Raw genomic sequence first — 22,990 nt, 5'->3', positions numbered from 1 at the left:
GGATCGAGTCCCGCATCGGGCTCTCTGCTCGGCAGGGAGTCTGCTTCTCCCTCTGGCCCTCCCCCCTCTCATGTGCTCTCTCTCAAATAAATAAAATCTTTAAAAAAAAAAAAAAAGACTTGTTTGATTCAGGATTATCCCAAACCTTCACTTTGTAAAACAGTATCTGTGAAGCACAATAAAATGAGTTTTGTGTGTACCTGTTTTAAACATCTTTAATATTCAGTATTTAACACAGTATAATCCATCTAGAAAATATAGACTGAAATCTGTAATATATACATTTTATAAGTTGAAAATGTTTTAGATATATGTGGGACATAGGTTTTCTATTTGTATATATAAATATCTTGGTAATAAAGGACTTTTTATAAAACTTACCAATTGGCTGCAGGTAAGACTTGGCATGAGAGATTAGTGAAATTAACACATTTAAGGTAGAGCGGAAAATCTGGTTATACTGAAATTTGAGACATAAAATAGTAAGTTTTAGAAACTTAACGTTTAATGAAGGGGCACCTGGGTGGCTCAGGCTATTAAGTGAATGCCTCTTGATCTCGGCTTAGGTCTGGGTCATGAGTTCGAGCCCTGCTTTAAAAAAAAAAGGAAAACCCTTATGTTTAGTGAAATCAAATTTTAACGGAAGCGTAAGTATATTTGATCACGTGCATGCTAAGATTTTTCTTGAGAAATTGGGTATCAGATTGCATTTTTAATACATAATAGAAACTCTACTGTTCAATTTATATAGATTTTTATAACATTAGGTTATAGCTTAATAAAAATCATAAAAATTTGACATGCTTGTTAAAATACTCAATGATTTGTAAACATAGTAACACATGTTTTAACTTTAGGATGCAATAAAAAACAATATGCTATAAGACATCACTCTAATATTAAAATACAATCTCTGTATTTTTGTTATTTTCCTTTAGGTTGGATGGAGTACTGCTCGTGATTATTACACATTTTTATGGTCTCCTATGCCTGAACATTACGTAGAAGGATCAACAGTTAATTGTGTATTAGCATTTCAAGGTAAGAACTGAGAACTGCAGAACTTGATGAAATTTGATGTTTTCTTGCCATTAAAAATGTTGTTCTCCATTGTAATGGTCTACTTAGGCATGTCCAACATATCAAAGTTGAAAAATTCGTATCTTTGTTTAGCAAAAGTCATAGAATGTAAATATGTAGTGTAGGATACGTATTTTATGTGGACATTTAAAAGGGTTTTTTTTTTTTTTTTTTTTGCTTTTCATTGAAGAGTGAGTTTCTTTCCAGATCTTTACTTTGGATGATTTTTTTTCAGATGAGAAACTATTACTGATATTAGAATAATATAGCAAATTAGAGTGAGAAAAATAATTCTATATGAAAACCACAACGATAGTTAACAGGGTTTATAGAGCAGTTGCTTATAAAATGTATGTAAGGGAATAATATGAAATTTATTCTTATCTTAGCTTGGCATTATATACAGAATTAAATACTCTTAATTTAGAAGTCTGTTACAGACTTTGCTTCAGAGTGATCTTTGTATTATAATTGCACTGATTTTTGGATTATATTAAAGCAAATTGTTAGCCTTATTTATGCTGTGGATTCTTTTTGGTCTGTTGAAGCTAATGAATGCTGTCTTAGTATGATATTGTAATACACATAAAATGCAGAGAACTAGGGGTGCCTGGGTGGCTTGGTTGGTTAAGCGTCTCAGGGTCCTGGGATTAAGTCCTGCATCACGCTCCCTGCTCAGTGGGGAATCTGCTTCTCCCTCTACCCCTCCCCCCTGCTTGTGCTCTAGACGCGCTCTGTCATGGGAGTGTGCTCTCTCTCTCTCAAATAAAGAAATCTTTAAATTAAAAAAAAAAATCAGAGAACTGCAAAGGAAGCAGTAATACTCTATTGAATGGGTCTAACAGTTTGTTCATTTGTCTGTTAAAGGACACCTTAGCTGCTTCCAAGTTTTGTCAATTGTGAATAAAGCTGCTACAAACATACGTTGACAGGTTTTTATATGGATATAAATTTTCCATTCATTTGGGTAAATACCAATGAGTGCAATTGCTGGATCATGTGGTATGTTTAGTTTTGTAAGAGACCACCAAACTGTTTTCCAAAGTGATAATACCATTTGGCATTCCCATCAGCATTGAATGAGAGTTCTTGTTCTTCTGCGTCTTTGCCAGTATTTGGTGTTGGCATAGTTTGGATTTTAGTGGTTTGTTTTTCAAAAAAACTTTATTCTGAGGTTTGTGTATGTTTGGTGTGAAAATCATTTGGCAGTGTGACCACGTGGAACTAGCATATAAAAAAATTTTGTTATGTACTATGTCAAGAAACATTCAGAGGATAAAATTTGTACTGTAATACAGGCCAAGATTTAGGTCCTCATAATGTTTTATGGATTAAGAAATGATGTAAATTATGTATCTGGTTTATCTTTTAACTCATAGCCTCTTTTTAGATAATCAAATTCAAATGTGTATATTGGAACTGATTTTGTTTTTAAGATTTTTTAAGATTTTATTTGAGAGAGTGCATGCACAAGCATGGGGTAGGGCAGAGAGACTCCCTGCTGAGCAGGGAGCCTGACTCAGAATCCCAGGACCCTGAGATTATGACGTGAGCCAAAGTAGGACACTTAACTGACTTAGCCACCTAGGTGCCCCAAGATATTTTTTCTTAAAAATTGTGGGTTTATTTCCAGGCATTTTTAATGTGATTAATTTTCTTAAACTAATTTACTCAGTTTGTTACAGTGACTAATGACTTTACTAGTGATCTACCAAGAAGTTTAAAAGCAGTTTGGGAAAAAAAAAAGCATTTGATTTATTTATACTTTGAGAACATTTTCAATGGGAGCTAAGCATAAAGGCAGTAAGTTTTCCAAGTTTTTGAAAATTCATCATGTTAATTTTTACTTTGAAATTCAGAAATAAAAGCTTCTGCCTGCCTAGAACTCATTTGTTACATAAAGAGGTCAGGATAGAGTCATGAAAAACTTACTCATGGAGTATTAGAGCTAGAAGAGATTTTAAGCATAATCCAAAATCACTTTGCTTATTTTGTGAATGAGTCATGAGAATCTTGAAATGCAAAACTCAGAACAACTAACAAAAATTCGTAAATACAATTCTTTTTCTATATGGACCCTTGTCGTAATTTGATTGCTTTACTATTTTATTTTCAATGTTATTAATCCGATGAGAGATTTTTCTAGATGGCTTTAAATTGCAACTCTGAATAACTAGGTCTTGTATCTCAAATGGATTTGAACTATTTATTAGTGGGTTATTTTTGTGAGATTTATCAGACCTTGAATATCTAGTTTATAGAATTTCGAATGTCATGATACTAGAGCTGATTAGTCAGAGTATATATATTTTTTCTATTTAAACTTTTAAAGTAATTCTAGTGGCCATTTAAGTTACTCAGCCATGGCTTAATAAATTTATTTGTACATATTAGGATGGTGGGGTTTTTAAAAACTTTTAAAAATATATTGCCAAATCTACTCCTAAGTTAACCTTTTTTTTTTCCTTAAGAGAGAGCATGAGGGATGGGGGGGAGGTGGGGGGGAGAGGAGAGAGGGAGAGAGAATCCCAAGCAGGCTCCACACGCATTGTGGAGCCCAATGAGGGGCTTGATCTCTCACGACCCTGAGAATATGACCTGAGCTGAAATGAAGAGTTGGACCCTTAACTGATTGAGCCACCCAGCCATCCCCGTATTACTCTTTTTTAAACTTTGTATTTTAAAATAATTTTGTGGATGTAAAGTTGCAAAAACAGTACACAGAATTTCTGTATACACGTTACCCAGCTTCCCTTAATGTTAGCATTTTACATAGTACCTTTATTTAAAAAACTGGAATTTTAACATTTTACACATTTTAACATTTAACACTTGTATGAGTGACTATAGTAACCTTATTCAGATTTTACTGTTTCTAATAATGTTCTTTTTTCTGTTCCTGGATCCAGTCCAGAATCCCACTTTGCATTTAATTGTGTTATCTTCTTATCTCCTCCAGTTTGTGACAGTTCCTCATTCTGTCCTTGTCTTTCATGACTTTTACCTTTTTGAAGAGTAGTAGTATTATTTTTAAAGATTGTATCTGTTTGGGCGCCTGGGTGGCTCAGTTGGTTAAGCGACTGCCTTCGGCTCAGGTCATGCTCCTAGAGTCCCGGATCGAGTCCCGCATTGGGCTCCCTGCTCAGCAGGGAGTCTGCTTCTCCCTCTGACCCTTCCCCCTCTCATGCTCTCTCTCTATCTCATTCTCTCTCTGAAATAAATAAATAAAATCTTTAAAAAAAAAAGATTGTATCTGTTTGACAGAGTGTGAGCGAGGGCACAAGCAAGGGGGAGTGACAGGTAGAGACAGAGAGGGAGAAGCAGGATGTGGGTCTCAAGCCCAGGACCCTGAGACTAGGGTGGGAACCCAAGGCAGACACCCAACCGACTGAGCCACCCACACGCCCCTTTTGAATAGTATTATTGTTTAGTGTGTTTTGGGCGCGGGGAGAGTAGCATGTTCCTCTTTTTGTGCTGGTGTTTTTTCATGATTCGATTGAGGTTATACATTTTTAGGAAGAATGCCATACAAGTGCTGTTGTACTCTTTATAGTGCATTGTATCAGGGAGTACTTGATGTTCATTATCTCATTGCTAGTGATTTTAATCTTGATCATTTGGTGTCTGCTGGGTTTTTCTACTGTAAAGTTAGTATTTTTCCTTTTGTAAATAATGAATCTTACAGGGCAGTTAGAGAGTAAGGAAATACCTTGTTTTTCCTCCCAACTTTCACCCACTAATTTTAGTATCTCTTAGTAGATCTTTCTTACAACAGTTTTTACTGTGTTTGCCTGGTGATTTTCTATTTTCATTGATTGCACATTTATTATTTGGGGTTATTAGGAGTTGTCGTCCCCTTCCCAGTGGACTCATGGATATTTATTTTCTGCTATGGAATAAAGTCTGATAGTACCGTTTTTTTATTGCTCCAATTATTCCAGCTTTCTTTGGCCATTGCGAGCTCCCATCAGGTGGGCTCCTGTATTTTTTGACATTCCCTCCACCCTCCTGCCACTTTGAATTCTTTTTTTGAGGACTTCTTTCTTTCAAGCACTACAAGATGTTCGAGGCTTATCTTGTATTTTCTCCTCCCTCCTGTTTCTAAGGAAGAAGGTTAGCTATTTTTTAACAAATGAAATCAAGTGAAGTAGATATCATAATCTGAAAATTTCAAGTTATGAAAAACAGGTGTATTGATAAGAGGTTTTTGGATAGATAGGAATATTCAAGATAAGGTGAATGTAGTGATCTTTATTTTTTTAATTTTAATTTTTAAAAGATTTTATTTGAGAGAAAGAGTGAAAGAGGGTGCATGAGCAGGGGGAGGGGCAGAGGGAGAAGCAGCCTCCCTACTGAGCAGGGAGCCCAATTTGGGGCTCGATCCCAGGACTTCGGGTTCATGACCTGAGGTGAAGGCAGACGCTTAACCCACAGAGCCACCCAGGTGCCCCTGTATTGATCTTTATATATTCATTTCACCACCACTGGATGCTTCCTTTTTACAAGTCATTATGGGGGATGCTAGAATTTTTGTACATATTATTTATCTGCCCTCAGTATTTCTGAGTTCTTGATAGAGCATATAAAGCATGTATATTACCAGTGGTAATTGATAGTATAGGTGGAGTTTTTTTAATGTAAAAAATACAGTGGGAGCTTTGGAGAGAAGGAAAGTTTAATTTTGAGCAGGGATAATTAGCAGAATTTAAAAGAGTGTAAGAGATGCAGAAAGAAGGAACAAATATCAAACACATATTTGTCAGATAGTGGGCTAAATGGTATAAGTACATTATAGATAATTAGGAGCTGTGAGATAGATGTCTTCATAGCTCTTTTACAGGTAAGAAACTGGGGTTCAGGGAGGTTGAGTTACTAATATGGCTAGTAGTAGAGCTGGAATTCCAGAATAAAGCTGTGTGGTTCCGGTGCTTATTTTTATTCTGCTGCACCGGTGGACTTCTTCCTCCTTTCTTTTACACAGTTCACATACCACATATTCCTTTTGTTAATATCTTTGTTTCATGTAATGAATGTCAAATTTGAGGGAATATTTCTTTAAATGACCTTCCTACCTGCAGTCCTCCTCGATTTTGCTCCTCCTCCAGTCTTTTTCTCATTGAAAAGCATGTGTGTTGGGGCACCTAGGCGGCACAGTTGGTTGGGTGTCCAACTCTTGGTTTTGGCTCGGGTTGGTCTCAGGGTCGTGGGATTGAGCCCTGTATTGGGTTCTGCACTCAGCGTGGAGTCTGCTTGAGATTCTCTCTCCCTCTCCCCGTCTCGCTCATGGGCTCACTCCCTCTCTCTTTCTCTCAAATAAATCTTAAAAAAAAAAAAAAGGAAAGAAAAACATATATGTGACTGTCTCAGATAAGTTGGTTTTGCCCTAGTGAAGATAAACGGAAAGTTTATTCAGGGAGGATGAATTTAGAGCTAAGAGAAATTAGAGCATGTTTACAGAAGAAGGGAGAGTCTAGTTTTTTTTTTTTTTTTTAAGATTTTATTTATTTATTTGAGACAGAGAGAATGAGAGACAGAGAGCATGAGAGGGAGGAGGGTCAGAGGGAGAAGCAGACTCCCCGCCGAGCAGGGAGCCCGATGCGGGACTCGATCCCGGGACTCCAGGATCATGACCTGAGCTGAAGGCAGTCGCTTAAGCAACTGAGCCACCCAGGCGCCCTGTTTTTGTTTTTTTTAAAGATTTATTTATTTGACAGAGACACAGTGAGAGAGGGAACACAAGCAGGGGGAGTGGGAGAGGGAGAAGCAGGCTTCCCGCTGAGCAGAGAGCCCCATGCAGGACTCGATCCCAGGACCCCGGGATCATGACCTGAGCCGAAGGCAGACGCTTAACGACTGAGCCACCTAGGCGCCCCAGGGAGAGTCTAGTTTTGATAAGAGGAAAGCCTCTGTGTGCCTAGAACAGGTCGGGAATGAGTGGAGATGGCAAGTAATGTTAAATTGGGGGGGCGGGGACCGTTAACTTCATAATAGGAAGTTTAATATATTTTTTTTAACTTCCTTTTAGGATATTACCTTCCAAATGATGATGGAGAATTTTATCAGTTCTGTTATGTTACCCATAAGGGTGAAATTCGTGGAGCAAGTACACCTTTCCAGTTTCGAGCTGCTTCTCCAGTTGAAGAGTTACTTACTATGGAAGATGAAGGAAATTCTGACATGTTGGTGGTGACCACAAAAGCTGGCCTTCTTGAGGTTGGTACCAACAATGAGCTAATGATTTATAGATAATTTAAGAACAAAGCTCATGTTGGCATTTAAAAAATTCAGAAGAATAACCTGAGAATCAAATGGTTTTTAACTAAAATGGTAAACTGAGAGTGTTGTTTTTGAAATGTTTTAAATTTCTTCCTGTCACAGGTTATTGATTGCACTGTGCAGGGACTGCCCCTAGGGCCTATCAGTATTTTGTGCATAGTAGATGTGCAGTAAATAACTATTGGGTTAGATTTAAAGCTTTCCTAATGTTACCTTACACTAACTTTTCTTCTTTAGTGGTTCCCTAATCCATTGATTATAGAATAGTACAGATTTGGGTTGTGAAGGTGGTGTATAAAGTAATAAACCTAACTGTAATTCGATGTGAACTTCACTGTACCACAAGCATGCTCTATTCCAAGTGTGGCAGTGATTCAGGGAAGATTCCAGTCTGAGTTTAGGTTGAGCATTTAGAATGATTTCCTTGTTCATTTTATCAAATGAGTATTGTGGGTTAATCATAATTTAAAGAGAAAACGTGAAAAGCTTTATATTTTTTTAATTGATTATTTGGGAGGCATTGCATTGGCTCCAATAGAAATTTACTGTATAGATAGTCTAATAATGCCTTATGTCTTAAATTTTAGTAATTATTGAAGGACAAACTAGAACAATATTCTTATTTCAAGATTTTAGTATCTTTAAACCTAAAAAACTAGAATGTTTCATTTGAATTTCTGTGAGAAACATTTAATTGGTTCATTCTCTATTTTTGGTTAATTTACATTTGTATTTAATCTGGCAGGTCATTGCTTTTTCTTTATAGTCAGATGGTTTTTTATATGTAAATATTAATTTATGCCTTTGATTTTATTTTATTTATCTTCCAAAACAGACGAGAGAAAAAAGATAAGGTCATAGATATAATACTTTTATTAGATAGTCAAACTAAGAAGGTTAGAAGGAACCAATCATTTTTTATTGTGAATTCTTCTATATCTTCCCTTCCAGAAATTCCTTTCTTATCTTAAATAAAGAAATGTAACTTTTATAGGGTGACTAAAACATTTTGTGGTGACAACTGCCTGATGATCAAGGTTTTTAGCCTGGTATTTGAATGCTAGTCAAAGATGGTGGAACAAGCCTAGCTCTTAAAAAGAATGCAGTTAGCATTTATATTGCAGTTTTTTGAATACTTGTTAGACCACCCTGATTTCAGGGCCTCCAAAAACAACAGGCATTTAGGCATCTATATCTTTCTTATATTCCTTTTCTAAGTTAATTGGGACATTACACAATTTATTTCACTTCTTCCTATTCATAAGAGGTACTTTATAAAGAAAATTTAAGTTGCTGTCTCTTATGTGCTAATTGCTAAGATAAAATATTTTTATTCTGACCAATTTTTTGACAAGTCTTTTAAATTTCCACATTCATCAACTGTTGACATTGAAGGGTTATGTCTTTTTTTTTTTTTCCACTTGATATGTGAACCTTGATTGGATCTTAGAATTTAAAAAATAGATATTTTGGGGGGATAGTGGGAGATAAATAACTATGAACTATCCATTGGATATTACAAAGTTATTGTTAATTTTCTTACTTATGATAGTGGTAGTATTTGAAAGGAGACTGTCCTTTTTAGGAGATGCTTGCTCTGAGTACTTAGGGGTGAAGTGTCTGCAGTTTCAGATGGTTTAGCAAAAAACACAAAAAGCATAAGCAAATGATAAAGGGATATGAAGTAAACATGGTGAAATACTAATAATCAGTGAATTTAGGTGATGAGTGTTGATTTAAAATTTTAACTTTTGTATGCTTGAAAGATTTCAAATACGAAATTGGAGGCAGGAATTAGACTTCTGTACATTATCTAATTTGAATTCCTTTTTAAAATTTCTACTTAAGATTCAGTAAACTCTTGGGGCACCTGGGTGGCTCAGTTGTTAAGCGTCTGCCTTCGGCTCAGGTCATGGTCCCAGGGTCCTGGGTTTGAGCCCCACATTGGGCTGTCTGCTTGGTGGGAAGCCTGCTTCTCCCTCTCCCACTCCCCCTGCTTGTGTTCCCTCTCTCGCTGTGTCTCTCTCTGTCAAATAAATAAAATCTTTAAAAAAAAAAAAGATTCAGTAAACTCTTCAGAAGGTATGTGTCATTTAAATGAATCACAGGGACAAATTGGTTCTTTCATAATGTTTCTATTGTACTATGTCAGGATATATTTTCACTTTTAAGCTGCCAGAAAGTTTAGAGCCAAAAGGTATTTTTTAAAAAATAAGGTATAAAAGAAGTTTATTTTTGAGGGCATTTTACTCCTAATGTTTTCATTTGGTCTGATGGAAGAGATAGAAGAGTCATAATAAAAATTTGCAGCTCCTGAGCTTTCATAAGACCCATTTTAGAGTTTAGTCAGTTTGATTCCATGACCCTGGAGAACCAACTTAGTGTACCAGGAAAACATTTTATTTTAGCTAAATGATGCCTCCTTTGTGAAATTTTCCCTCCGAGTCTTCATTATTCCTCTGTTAAAATCAAAGACTTTTTATTCTAAGAGAAATGTTAACCATTTTATTTACTACTATATTAGGTCCTTTAATGAGTAATTTTTTAGAATCGTGGAGTATAGGTTTTCCTGAATTGTTACTATTAGTGTTCCCATAAGAATCAATTACATTGTTAATTTATTGTTATAGTCTGCATTTTTGTGCTAAAATTTGCAGTTAGTTTAAGTTTGTTTTAATTTAGCCAAATAGAAACCATTATAAATAGAGCAACTGTTACTACTTAATACCAAAACTTTTAAGAGTAATGCCATAGATGAAGGCCTTATGTAACATGTAAGGAAGTTCTTTTTTTTTTTTTTTTTAAGATTTTATTTATTTGACAGCGAGAGAGGGAACACAAGCAGGGGGAGTGGGAGAGGCAGAAGCAGGCCTCCTGCCAAGCAGGGAGCCCGATGCGGGGCTCCATCCCGGGACCCTGAGATCACGACCCGAGCTGAAGGCAGATGCTTAATGACTGAGCCACCCAGGCACCCCTGTAAGGAAGTTCTTAATAGAGTCAAAGATATCTCATAGCTTTGCACTTAAGAAGAGGCACACATTTTTATCTTGAGTATTATTCAAGAAAAACCCAGAATTAAGTCAACTATGAAACACTATGCCTTAGTTTTGCTACTAATTTGAAAATTGACTAGCAGGCAACTTCATAGTAAAATTTACTGATTTTATACCTTCTTTTATTTTTAAAGATTTTATTTAAGAGAGAGTGAGTGAGCACGTGGACACACAGGTCGGGCGAGGGGCAAGCAGACTCTCCACTGGGTAGGGAACAGAATGCGGGGCTCCATCCCAGTCTTCTGGGATCATGACCCGAATCAAAGGCAGATGCTTAACTGAGCCACCCAGGTGCCCCTGATTTTATATCTTGTTTTAATGTTCTCTTTTGCCCAACCAAAAGAAGGTTTAAATTTATGATTCATGAATTTTTATTTACATGTATGATTCATGAAGTAGATTGTATGTAAGAGTTCTTTTTATGAATTTCTTCACTATTTTTTTGAAATGGAAAACTGAATAACATTTTAGGATTCTAGAAAAATCAATTTGAGTTTTTTATTTTACAGTTGAAAATTGAGAAAACCATGAAAGAAAAAGAAGAACTGTTAAAGTTAATTGCTGTTCTGGAAAAAGAAACAACACAACTTCGAGAACAAATTGGAAGATTAGAAAGAGAACTTAACCATGAGAAAGAAAGATGTGACCAACTGCAGGCAGAGCAAAAGGTTAGTTGTGTTTTATGTAACTGATTGGAATTGATACTATATTGTCTGAAACCCACTTTTTCTAGAACTGAACCAGTTAAAGCAAGTAAAAACTGTTCTTAAAAAAATGGTATTTAGATACATACTTACAGAAGAATAGGTTAGTTCCTATCAGTTTTCTGCTGTAGCTTCTTTTATGTTGCAAATGGTTAAAATACTTTTAGATTATTTGGTACCAGGCTTGATGAGGTAGTTCCTGACAACTGTTTCTATATGCTTTCCATCTAATTATGGAATAACTGATTTGGGGAGAGGGTTTGGAAATATAATTAGGAGTGATAAATAGTGAATAAGGGGAAGATAGAACAAAGTAGTTAAAATTACCTTTCAAAACAGAATTCAATGAAATAAGGTGTAGTATTAGACAAAATTTTGAAATCCATGATGTGAGAAATGCTATAAATTATCCTAAAAAAACACATAAAGAAGTATACGTATAAAACAGTATAGTTTCATTAGAAATACAAATGGATTTAATTTAGTAGGTGAAAACAATTTAAAAAAAAAGCAATCACCTAGTCATTGACTTGTTATTTTCCAAAGAAAAGTGATTTGTTAGTTTTGACACAGATTACAATAATACGTTTCATAATCTCACTTATAACTAGTTAGATATTCTTAGGTCTTTTTACAGGATTAACCTATTGTTAATTAACCTATTGTTTCCTATTGTTCCATTCTTTTGTCCAACAAGGCCTAGAGCAATTACTTGTTACTTGAACCAGCAGTGCAGTGATTTTCACTAATTTTTATACTCCAGCAGGGTGGTTATAAATTGCACACCTGACCAGAGGTAATTTACATAAATAAGGGATTAAATTCTGAAAAGATTTTCTCTTGACTTGTTGTCAGTTAAAGGAGTACTCTTTTGAGTTAGATGGTAAACATAATATCAAGCAATGTGTACAATTGTAAATCTCCTTGTAAACATCTATAACATTTGTTTTTATTACCATTAGCCTTTTTAGTTTAAAAGATGCAGTTACTTCCCCTTTTTCCTCTTGGGGGAATACTTAGAATCCTACAGTAGGAGTATCGTGCAGTATAAGCAGGTATACCAAATATTAAAATATAGTATATGTGCCTACCTTGATTGTTAGGACATTCAGATGAATGATTTATTCAGTTGTTGAAACTCCTTGGCTGTTTTGTATAGTTATTACACTGTTCTCTCTATTCTTTACACTTTTATCTCATTTGTACCTGGATTTGGCAGTTTTCCAGAGTGGAATGCCAATCTTCTTTCTTTCACTCTATTACAAGGTGGAGGGGTGGAGGTGAGATAGAAGACAGTACTCATGAAAATGGCCCCATTACAGCATGTACTTAGCCTGTAAGATCAAGAATGCCCTGAAATACGGCCTTTGAGGTTTCAACTCGATCACCTGGAAATCCAAGGGAAGAATGGATGATTGGAAGAATAGGAATGGCAGAATTGGTAGGCCTTCAGTTGCGTGAAATTACTCATGTACATGAGGCCATGCCTCTGGTCCAGTCGAGTATTAGCTGAGATTTATTTATTTATTTTTTTTTAGATTTTTTATTTTATTATTTATTTGATAGAGAGAGACACAGCGAGAGAGGGAACACAAGCAGGGGGAGTGGGGGAGGGAGAAGCAGGCCTCCCGCAGAGCAGGGAGCCCGATGTGGGGCTCGATCCCAGGACTCTGAGATCATGACCTGAGCCGAAGGCAGACGCTTAATGACTGAGCCACCCAGACGCCCCCCTTAGCTGAGATTTAAAGTCTTAGGTACTAGTACCTCTGCTGCCCAGGTGACAAGGGTTAAGCACTATGGATAAGACCATTCTGAAGAGAGCTAATTCTGACATACTTAGGTTGAGAAAGTGGTATATTGAGGTCAGGGGATTAGTGAAGCAAAATTTGTAGGAGATGGTGGCTGTTGTACCCAGAAGAGGTCTACAGGAGAAGTTTTTATGGCAACTCCTAAATCTTTTTTTTTTTTTTTTTTAAGATTTTATTTATTTATTTGACAGAGAGGGAGCACAAGCAGGGGGAGTGGGAGAGGGAGAGGCAGGCTTCCCGCCGAGCGGGGAGCCTGATGTGGGGCTCGATACCAGGACTCTGGGATCATGACCTGAGCCGAAGGCAGATGCCTAACGACTGAGCCACCCAGGCGCCCCAGCAACTCATAAATCTTGATGACAGACACTAATCTTAGGAGGGGACTTCTTCCCTGCTATTTTTGTGTTGGGTTTGTACTCTGGGAAGATGAAGTACATGGAAGTGGTTTTTAAAATGCTATTCTATGCTATGAAAATGGTGATTTAAAAAAGACCTGGGGTGCCTGGGTGACTCGGTTGTCAGACTCTTTGATTTCACCTTAGGTCGTGATCTCGGGATGGAGCCTCATGTCGGGCTCCGCACTCAGCATGGAGTCGGCTTGTCCTTCTCTCTTTGCTCTTCCCCCAGCACATGCATGTTCTCTTTCAAGTAAATTAATAAAATCTTTAAAAAACAAAACAAAGACCTAGATTGGTATTTGTTATACTAAATGTAAGTAAATATTATTTTACTAGTTTTCATAATGACAAACTAGAGAATTGAACTAAAGTATGAAATTCATACCATTTTTCTCAGTTCCTAGAAGTGATACTTACATATGTTAAAAAAAAAAAAAGTCTTAGTTATATGTTGGCAATTGTCTGCTTATTTCTGGGGATAAAATAATGTGCTTGCTAGGAGAAATAGTTCTTTTCATTACTAGTCATGGGTGCTTTTATTTATTTTTTTTATTTTCTTTTTTTCACCTCCCAAATCAGTCTTCATCTGGGCAGCTAGAACAGATCGCTTGTCTTAGTTGGGTGGCTTATAAAATCCATGACATATCTTGGCACTTGCTTTAAATCTCTTCCATAGTGTGAATTCTAAAAAAAAGTCTTGATAGAGTAATTTTAAATGTCTTCTCTTTGAGGTACTGGGTATATATACTGCTGAATATCTGAAGAACTATTATGATGTATCATCTATAATTTCACTTAAAATTTTAGAATGGATAGTTAACTTAGGAATGTTCTGTGGCAACCTTCAGTTTCTTCATGATAGAAGAAATTAATTGCGTTTTCATTATTTTATAAAATAAGATTAGCTTGTTACCCATTCAGTACTTGACATACTAAGTTAAATGTTTATAATAAAGTTTATAAATAAAATCTTTCATCTTTTATAAATACTTTTTATTGTAAAATGCCAATAGAGAGAACATTCTATTTTGAAAATTAAAAGAATTGGATGTGTTAAAGTTATCAAAAACAGATTGGTTTAAGTGTTATGCTTAAGTATATTCTGGGTTGTGTTGTGTAATTGTCTGCTTGAAGGAATTAAGTAGGATTACAAAGTAGGTTAAAACTGAAACCAAATAACATCTATAAATTGAGAACTATAAATTACATACTGTATTTTGCCTGTATTTTAATGTGATGTGTTTGTTCCATTATTCATGTATACCCTAGATTTAAAAAAGTAAATTTTGTGTTAGGATAATTTTTACCTTCATTTCTAGTTCAATTTTAAGTGTTTTTTTCTCTACTATAAAAGGCTGATTAATAAAATAACCCATGTAATACTTAATGTAAGCCAGGTGCTGTTCTGAGTGTTTACATATGTTAACTCATTTACTTCTATAAAGTAGGCATTGTCAAATACACATTTTACAAGGGTAGCACAGAGAGGTTACTTAACCAGCCTGTGGTCGAACAGTTTGTAAAGTGGTAGAGGTAGGCAGTCTGGCTCCTTCAGTGCTCTTAATGACACTCTACTTCTGCCTGTAGGGACTAAAGATATGAACTTATCTAATCTTTTTTAAAAATCGCTTTATTGAGATCTAATTTATAATTTACATATCATAATGTCCAACACTTTACGATATACAATTTAGTGGTTCTTATTAATATTTACAGAATTGTGCATCCATTACCATAACCTAATTTTAGAACATAGTCATCACTCCAGAAGAAACCTGTACCTGTTAGTGGTCATTCTCCATTTCCTTCCCCCTCAATCCCAGGCAAAACCACTAAGCTAAATTTCCGTCTCTATGGATTTGTATATTTTGGGCATTGCATACAAATGGAATCATGTATGGCCTTTGTGACCTGCTTCTTTCACTTAGCATGATGTTTCCAGGGCTCATCCATGGTGTAATATGCATCAGTACTTTATTCATTTTATTGTCAAATGATATTCCAGTATATTGGTTAGTCTTTTTTTTTTTTTTTTTAACCCTAACTTTACATTTTTCAGACGTAAGATTAGCAGTTTGTAGGTATATTCATTGTGTTCTTGTTTCCATTTTGGAGTGCTAGATATGTATTTGAAAATTAGAAGATTAAAAACTGAGGCTCAGGGAACCAGTGATACTGAGTCTTGTTTTTCAAATAGGACTAAAATGAACTGTCACCTTGTTAAGTTTTATAGTTTAGTGTATAAGTTTTTTGAGCCTAAACTATGAATTGAGTTTTTTACATAAAATAAATTGTATTCATAGGTGCCTGGGTGGCTCAGTCTGTTAAGTGTCTGCCTTTGGCTCAGGTCATGATCCCAGGGTCCTGGGATCCAGCCCTGCATCAGGCTTCCTGCTCAGCGGGGAGCCTGCTTCTCCCTCTGCCTGCTGCTCTCCCTCTCTCTCTTTGTCAAATAAATAAAATCTTAAAAAAAAGAATAAATTGTATTTTTTTATTAAAGATTTTATTTATTTATTTGAGAGAGAGAATGAGATAGAGCATGAGAGGGGGGAGGGTCAAAGGGAGAAGCAGACTCCCTGCTGAGCAGGGAGCCTGATGCGGGACTCGATTCCGGGACTCCAGGATCATGACCTGAGCCGAAGGCAGTCGCTTAACCAACTGAGCCACCCAGGCGCCCGAATAAATTGTATTCTTAACTTGAATGTTAATATAAGATGTACTTCAAGGTATTTTTTTTTTTTTAAGATTTTATTTGAGAGTGAGTGAGAGGGAACAGGAGTGGGGGTGGAGGGGAGGGGCAGAGGGAGAGGGAGAAGCAGAGTCCCTGCTGAGCAGGGAGCCCAACATAGGGCTCCATCCCAGGACTCTGGGATCATGACTTGAGCTGAAGGCAGATGCTTAACTGACTGAGCCACCCAGGCACCCTCAAGGTATTTTTAAACTAAATTATCTTTGAGAATACTAAAACAGTATTGCTTAAACAATATAAGGAGCATGTTATAAACTAGGTAGGGTACCTTGAGATACTACCAGCCATTTGGGAGTTATCACAGGTATAGGAGAGAACAACATGAAAGATCTCTCATTATGGTGGCTCTGGCTAGTGCACATCTCTTCTGCTGTCTTTTATTTTTGGCTTTCTCTTCTGTAAAGTTGCATTTATCACTGTATTGGATATCTAATTTTGGACAGAGGTAGTTTAAGACATTTAGACTGCTTAATATATGGAATTGCCTCAGGTGCTTGTGTGTGTGTTTGTGTGTGTGTGTGTATCTCTAATATATGGAGTTGCCAAAAACCAGTTTTGAAGCTATGATATCATTGAATTTCTAACTCTTTCATTGTGGAAAAAAGATACAAAGACCTAATTTTTAAAAATATTTTAATATTTATTTTTTAAAGTGGGAGTGGGGAGCCATAGAGGGAGAGAGAATCTTGAGGCTCCACGCCCAGCATGGAGCCTAATGAAGGGCTCAATCTCACAACCCTGAGATCATGACCTGAGCTGAAATCGAGTCAGATGCTTAAGTGTCTGAGCCACCCAGGCACCCCATAGAGACTTATTTTAATATTGTAGGAGTGATTGTTATAACTTAGGTGTATATATCAATAAATTTCTTTAAGGCCAATTTTCATTTTATACCTGATTTGCTAAGTAATAGTTTCAGGAAATTCATAATACTTTGTTTTTAAAATATATTTAAAATATATAGTTTAAACTAGCTCATAATCTTTGTATGGAACAGAATAAAGAAACCAGAAATAAACCCATGCATACATGGTCAACTAATTCATGACAAAAGAGCCAAGAACATACAATGGGAAATACAATCTCTTCAATAAATGGTGTTAGGAAAACTGGACAGCCACATGCAAAAGAATGAAACTGACCCACTATCTTTCACCATACACAAAAATCAACTCAAAATGAATTAAAGACTTAAGACTTGAAACCATGAAACTCCTAGGGCATAAGCTCCTTGACATTGGTCTTAACCATTTCTTGGATTTAACACCAAAAGCAAAAAATAAACAAGTAGACTACATCAAACTATAAAGCTTCTACATTACAAAGGAAGTCATCAACAAAATGAAAAGTGAATTCCAAAATGGGAGAAAATGTTTGTAAATCAAATATGTGATAAGAGATTACCATCCACAGTTACTTAAAAAATCACACAACTGGGGTGCCTGACTAGCTCAGGCAGTAGAGCATGCAACTCTTGATCTCAGGGGTCATGAGTTCAAGCCCCATGTTGGGGGTAGAGGTAACTTAAAATTCTTTATTTTTTTCAAAGATTGTATTTATTTGAGAGAGAGTGAGTATGAACCAGCGGTAGTGGGGAAGGGCAGAGGGAGAGGGAGAACAGGCTCCTTGCTCAGTCGGTTAAGCGTGTGGGTCTTGATTTTGCCTCAGGTCTTGATCTCAGGGTCATAAGATCCAGCTCTGAGTTTAGTGTGGAGTCTGCTTGAGAGTCTCTCTCTTCCTCTGCCCCTCCCCCCACCTGCTCGTGCTCTTTCTCTCTCAAATCTTTAAAATCTCACAATTTCCATTAATGACATAATTCTTTTGCCAATAATTTGCTGTTTGGAGTATTTAGGTACTAATTTACTAAATTTTACCACTGTATACATTCGAATCCAGAATACCATACTTTTTTCTAAATGGTTGTCCATAATGTTTTTTTTAGTTGTATTCATTTGTAATCAAAGTTCATCTTTTTTAAAACATGAGAATAAGTGTGTTCTGTTACTTTAGATATTTTTAGTGCATGTTTAGCCACACAGATAAGTGGCTTATTTTTTTCTCTGGTTGTTCATATTTGAGAGTTATGACTTGAAGGAATTGCTAATAGTGGCTCATGGTAGGGATTCTTTAACCTGAGAGGAGGGGAAGAAGTTCACTACATGAATCTGAAACGCCCAAATCTCTTAATCTCTTTTTGCCTCCATTTTTGTAATTGTTTTTATCTTGATGTACAGTGTAGCCAACTTAATCTATTCAGGTTTTACTTTAATATTAGAATTATGTTTTTGGGCATGATTTGCAAATATTGACCAAATGAGTATTTATCTCAAATTTCAAGTGTTTTTCAAAGCTTGTGTTCTAAATTTTATTCTTCTTTAAAAGTTAGTTTTTTAAAGCAAGATTTTTAGTTGTTCATGTGTACACTACAGACTTTAATGTCATTTTCATGCTAAGAATGACTTAGCCAAATGGAGATGCTATGCTTTACCAAGACATGAGAACTAGAGGCCTGAAGAATAATCTCTAGCATTTTCATGCCATTAGAAAATAGGTGTGGATGCTGAGAAGCTATTAGGTGCTTTTATGGGTACCAGGAAAAGATTCTAAGACTGTCAAGTTGTATTACAATTAGTGACTCACTGTAGAGTTAACTGGCTCATAGATAAAAGCAGTAAGTTCATGTTTTGCATTTAGTTGCTTATGAATCTTCTTTAGTTCTTGCCCTATACATTTTTTAGAATGCTGTTTACCCGTTACAGAACTTCATTATTTACAGATTCAGAAACTAGTTTTTACCTCTAGGCTATCTAGTCTTTCTTGTAGGAAGAAATACCTGGATTAAATCTGTAGCCTATTTGCAGTGCCAAGAGAGCATGTGGTAAAACTAACAATACAAAATTTAAAAAAACTATTTAGAAATCTCTCTGGCTGTCTTTTTTTTTTTTTTTTTTTTTTTTTAAGATTTTATTTATTTATTTGACAGAGAGAGACAGCGAGAGAGGGAACACAAGCAGGGGGAGTGGGAGAGGGAGAAGCAGGCCCCTGGCTGAGCAGGGAGCCCGATGCGGGACTCGATCCCAGGACCCCGGGATCATGACCTGAGCCGAAGGCAGACGCTTAACCGACTGAGCCACCCAGGCGCCCTCTCTGGCTGTCTTTATAAATCAGCAAGACAAATAAAAATGTGTCAGATTTGCAAGAGTCATTGGATATTGACAACAGTTTACAGCAGAGGGCATATTTATTTCTGTGGTGTTGTCATTGGAATCAGAAAAGCAGTTAGTTTTGTATAACAATCTGTAATGTTGCAAATTTAGTAAGGAAACATTTGCTTTGAGCAAAAATAAAACCAAGAGAGTGTATGTGATCATAATTGTGATGGGCTTTTTAACGAAGTGTAGATGCAACATAGCAATTTTCATATTCTAGCAATATATTTAAAGTGATGTTTCACCTATAAGTAAAAAATTTGGCTGAGTTTATGAAAATCAAAGTGGCTTATAAATACTGTATAACATTTGTTACTTTTAAATTATAAGAATGATGATTTCCTTTAGCTTCTGTTATTGCCTAGGTGAATGGTACTTCCATTAGTGGGAAGTTTTAAAATCATTTTTTTTTTAAAGATTTTATTTATTCATTTGAGACACAGAGATAGAGAGAGAGCATGAGCAGTGGGAGAGGCAGAGGGAGAGGGAGAAGCAGACTCCCGGCCGAGCCAGGAGCCCCATGTGGGGCTCGATCCCAGGACCCTGGGATCATGACCCGAGCCGAAGGCAGACGCTTAACCATCTGAGCCACCCAGGCGCCCCTAAAATCATTTTTTAACACAACAGTTTGTCTTAATTTATCAGTTCTTTGATGTATAGTTTTCCATAACAAAGTATCTCCATATGCGCTGTTATATTTGATTCTCATGATTTTATAAACTAGGAAGAAAAAGCTCTATTATCTTCATTTTACAGATCATAAAATGGGTTTAGAAAGGAGCTTGATCAAGTTCTTATAAGTTACTTAATTGTTTTGATGTGTTAATATTTTTAAAACTTTTAAATTGTTTAAAGTAGAATATTCTGTTTTAAGTAGAAATACTTTTATATTCATTTCAGTTCTTTGAATATTTGTTCAGGCCTCTGAGTCACAGTGACAGGATCATTACGAACACTGCTTCAGGCACATATCTTAATGCTTTGGTATAATTATTGGTGCCACTTAATGATCTGTGCCAGAAGGAATTTTTTTTTTTTTTTGAGAAAGTGTTAATTGTGGTAGTATCATATGAAACCTGACTTGTCACTAGAGAAGCATTGAAAAGCAAGATGTCAAAAATGAAAGTGATTAATTTAAAAAAATTTTCTCTCGTTTTTGTTGCCTGCCCTCTGGTGGAGAAGTTTGTGAAATTAACAAACGGTGCATGAGAAGTCTGGAAAAGTAATTAATAATTGTTTAATATGAAAAATTGAATATGTTTCAGTTTCAGGTTTAGTTTTTAATCTTAGTTAATAAACTCTAGAGGGGACAGATGTGGGATTAACAATTTAAGAATACATAGATTTCTTAAAGATAAGCAAATTTGTTTTAGAAATTGTTTCTCAAAAATTGTTGTTGTTTCTAAGGGTCTTGTTGAAGTATCGCAAAGTTTAAAAACGGAAAATGAAGAGTTTAAGAAGAGATACAATGATGCTACATCCAAAGCTCTCCAGCTTGAGGAAGATATTGTGTCAGTGACACACAAAGCAATTGAAAAAGAAACTGAATTAGACAGGTATTTCTGATGGTTTTAAAAAATACCTCTATGTTTCAAAAATGTTTTTGATGAAATTTTTTTGTCTATATTAATGTTACTTTAACTCAGTTTAAAGGATAAACTCAGGAAGGCACAATACGAAAGAGAACAACTGGAGTGTCAGTTGAAGACAGAAAAGGATGAGAAGGAACTTTATAAGGTAGTTTACTCTCTTTATTTCTCTTTGTTATCTATTGCTGTGAAACAAAGTCCTGTGAAATTTAGTGGTCAGGAATTTGGGAGCAGCTTAACTGCATGGTTCTGGCTCAGGGTGTGTTGGTGAGTTGCATTCAGGATGTTGGCAAGGGCTGCAGTCAGCTACAGGCTTGATTGGAACTGGATGGAGGATCTGCTGTCAAGGTGGTTCACACAAATGACTTACGGTGGATGCCCTTCAGTCTCTTGCTGTGTGGCCTCTTCAGTGGCTGCTTGAATGTTTTCACAACATGGCAGCCAGTTTCCCTTGGAGTGAGCTATCCAAGAGAGAGCAAGGAGGAAGTCCTGGTGTACTTTATGACCTAGTCACCAAAGTTGTACATTGGTACTTCTACTTTATCTTATTCATTAGAAACTAGTTCCTTGGGTCCAGCCAGTACTTAAAGAGAGGGGAATTGGGCTTCACTTCTTATGGAGAGGAAGTACCAAAGGATTTGGGGACCTATTTTAAAACCAGCCCATTTTGTATAGTCCCTAAAAGTTTTCAGGGAACTTGCTGGTATTTTAGTTACTTAGTAGGTAATACATAATAAGTCAGAGAGGTTTAATAGTAACAAGATACCTGCCTATGTATCAGAATTTATAAAACCAATTGTTATCCCCTTTTAATAACATCCTAGAGCATTAATTTCAGTGATCATGTTTTAGAGTTCGACTTTTAGAATAATTTTCACAGAATGTCATTTTAAACAAGATACTCTCTGTTAACAAATCTTCACCTTTTTGAAGTTTTTTAAATGATTCTGAAATAGGATGGTTAGCTTAATTATGAATAATGCTGTAGATGTAAATTGAGACATATTTATCTTGTGGCTTATAGCAGTTCATGAAGACAGTTCCAGATGACGAATTTCAAGAACATTCAAGTTAAGTCAGTATTATTTGGATAGATTCAGTCACTTGATTAGAACAGAGCGACACACCTAGTATTGTGCTATATATTTGATGAGAGATAAAAACATACAACTGTGCATATATTCAGTATTTAATAGTTACAATTTGCATGTAGAAACTAGAATATGATTTATATTGCCAGTGGTTTTTTCCTTTTCATTTTTGGTGGTGTTCGGAATTTTTTTTTAGAAGATAAAAATAAAAAAATATTGAATCCACCATGCAGCTTAGAGAGCATGGATGGGGATGTTTTGCATGTCATGGGTTTTACTATACCCATTTTATTTCTTGAATAGCTTATCCCCAGGGGGTGTGTGCAGGCATGCGTGTCACTCCCAAAAACGGAAGAAAAGTAGTGATGATTCACCGGTGGATGATTTTTTTTTTTTTACGATTTTATTTATTTGTCAGAGAGAGAGCACACAAGCAGAGGGAGAAGTAGGCTCCCCTCTGAGCAAGGAACCCAATGTGCGACTTGATCCCAAGACCCTGGGATCATGAGCTGAGCCAGAGGCAGATGCTTAACTGACTGAGCCACCCAGGTGTCCTGCTCTGGTGGATGGATGATTTTATGATTTGACCCTTTAAGAAAATATGCCCCAAAATAATGTTTGGTTTTTGAAAAGAAGATTTTGTGAAAAAGGGAAATAATAGAGCTATCTAGAGAAATTGATGCAATTGGATTACTATTTATACAGTGTTTTTTGCAAACTATCTCCAAATGCAGTTTTTTTAAAGTTATAAAGCATTTTTTTTTAACTAAGTGAGAATTGGCATCTCTAACAATTTTTTACTCAATGTCAACAATGAATTTCAGTGAGAAAATTTCAGTTTTGTTGCCAGGAAGAGACCTGAACATTATTTCTCCGTGGATAATTGCTTTCCATATTGCTTTTTGTTAGCATAGTGGGAGATAATAAGATTCTAATTCAATAATAAAATGAATTCTAAAGGCATTCTAGTTAGTATTGGGAAGGGTTTAGGAAGGTCTTAGGGTTAAACCAGTGATGCTGGAGAGGTGTAATG

The 22,990-nt window shown here is 35.9% G+C and overlaps 1 protein-coding gene across 3 annotated transcripts in view; it reads left to right on the top strand.

Annotated features, from left to right (window-relative positions):
• Nucleotides 1-22,990, top strand: part of TAX1BP1 (Tax1 binding protein 1) — an 86,330-nt gene that overhangs the window by 14,721 nt on the left and 48,619 nt on the right. For all 3 annotated transcript variants that reach the window (XM_081800338.1, XM_081800337.1, XM_081800336.1), the window contains exons 3-7: nucleotides 939-1,041; nucleotides 7,106-7,293; nucleotides 10,919-11,077; nucleotides 20,685-20,833; nucleotides 20,924-21,014. In XM_081800338.1, the coding sequence (XP_081656464.1) occupies nucleotides 939-1,041; nucleotides 7,106-7,293; nucleotides 10,919-11,077; nucleotides 20,685-20,833; nucleotides 20,924-21,014 (690 nt within the window). The remainder of the gene's footprint in view (nucleotides 1-938; nucleotides 1,042-7,105; nucleotides 7,294-10,918; nucleotides 11,078-20,684; nucleotides 20,834-20,923; nucleotides 21,015-22,990) is intronic.

This window comes from Leptonychotes weddellii, chromosome 12 (assembly GCF_054177405.1).
Source record: "Leptonychotes weddellii isolate Sample4059 chromosome 12, ASM5417740v2, whole genome shotgun sequence".
In the NCBI taxonomy this organism is placed as follows: Eukaryota; Metazoa; Chordata; class Mammalia; order Carnivora; family Phocidae; genus Leptonychotes; species Leptonychotes weddellii.
The sequence above is the reverse complement of the archived record's forward strand: the minus strand, read 5'-3'. Positions and strand labels throughout refer to the sequence as shown.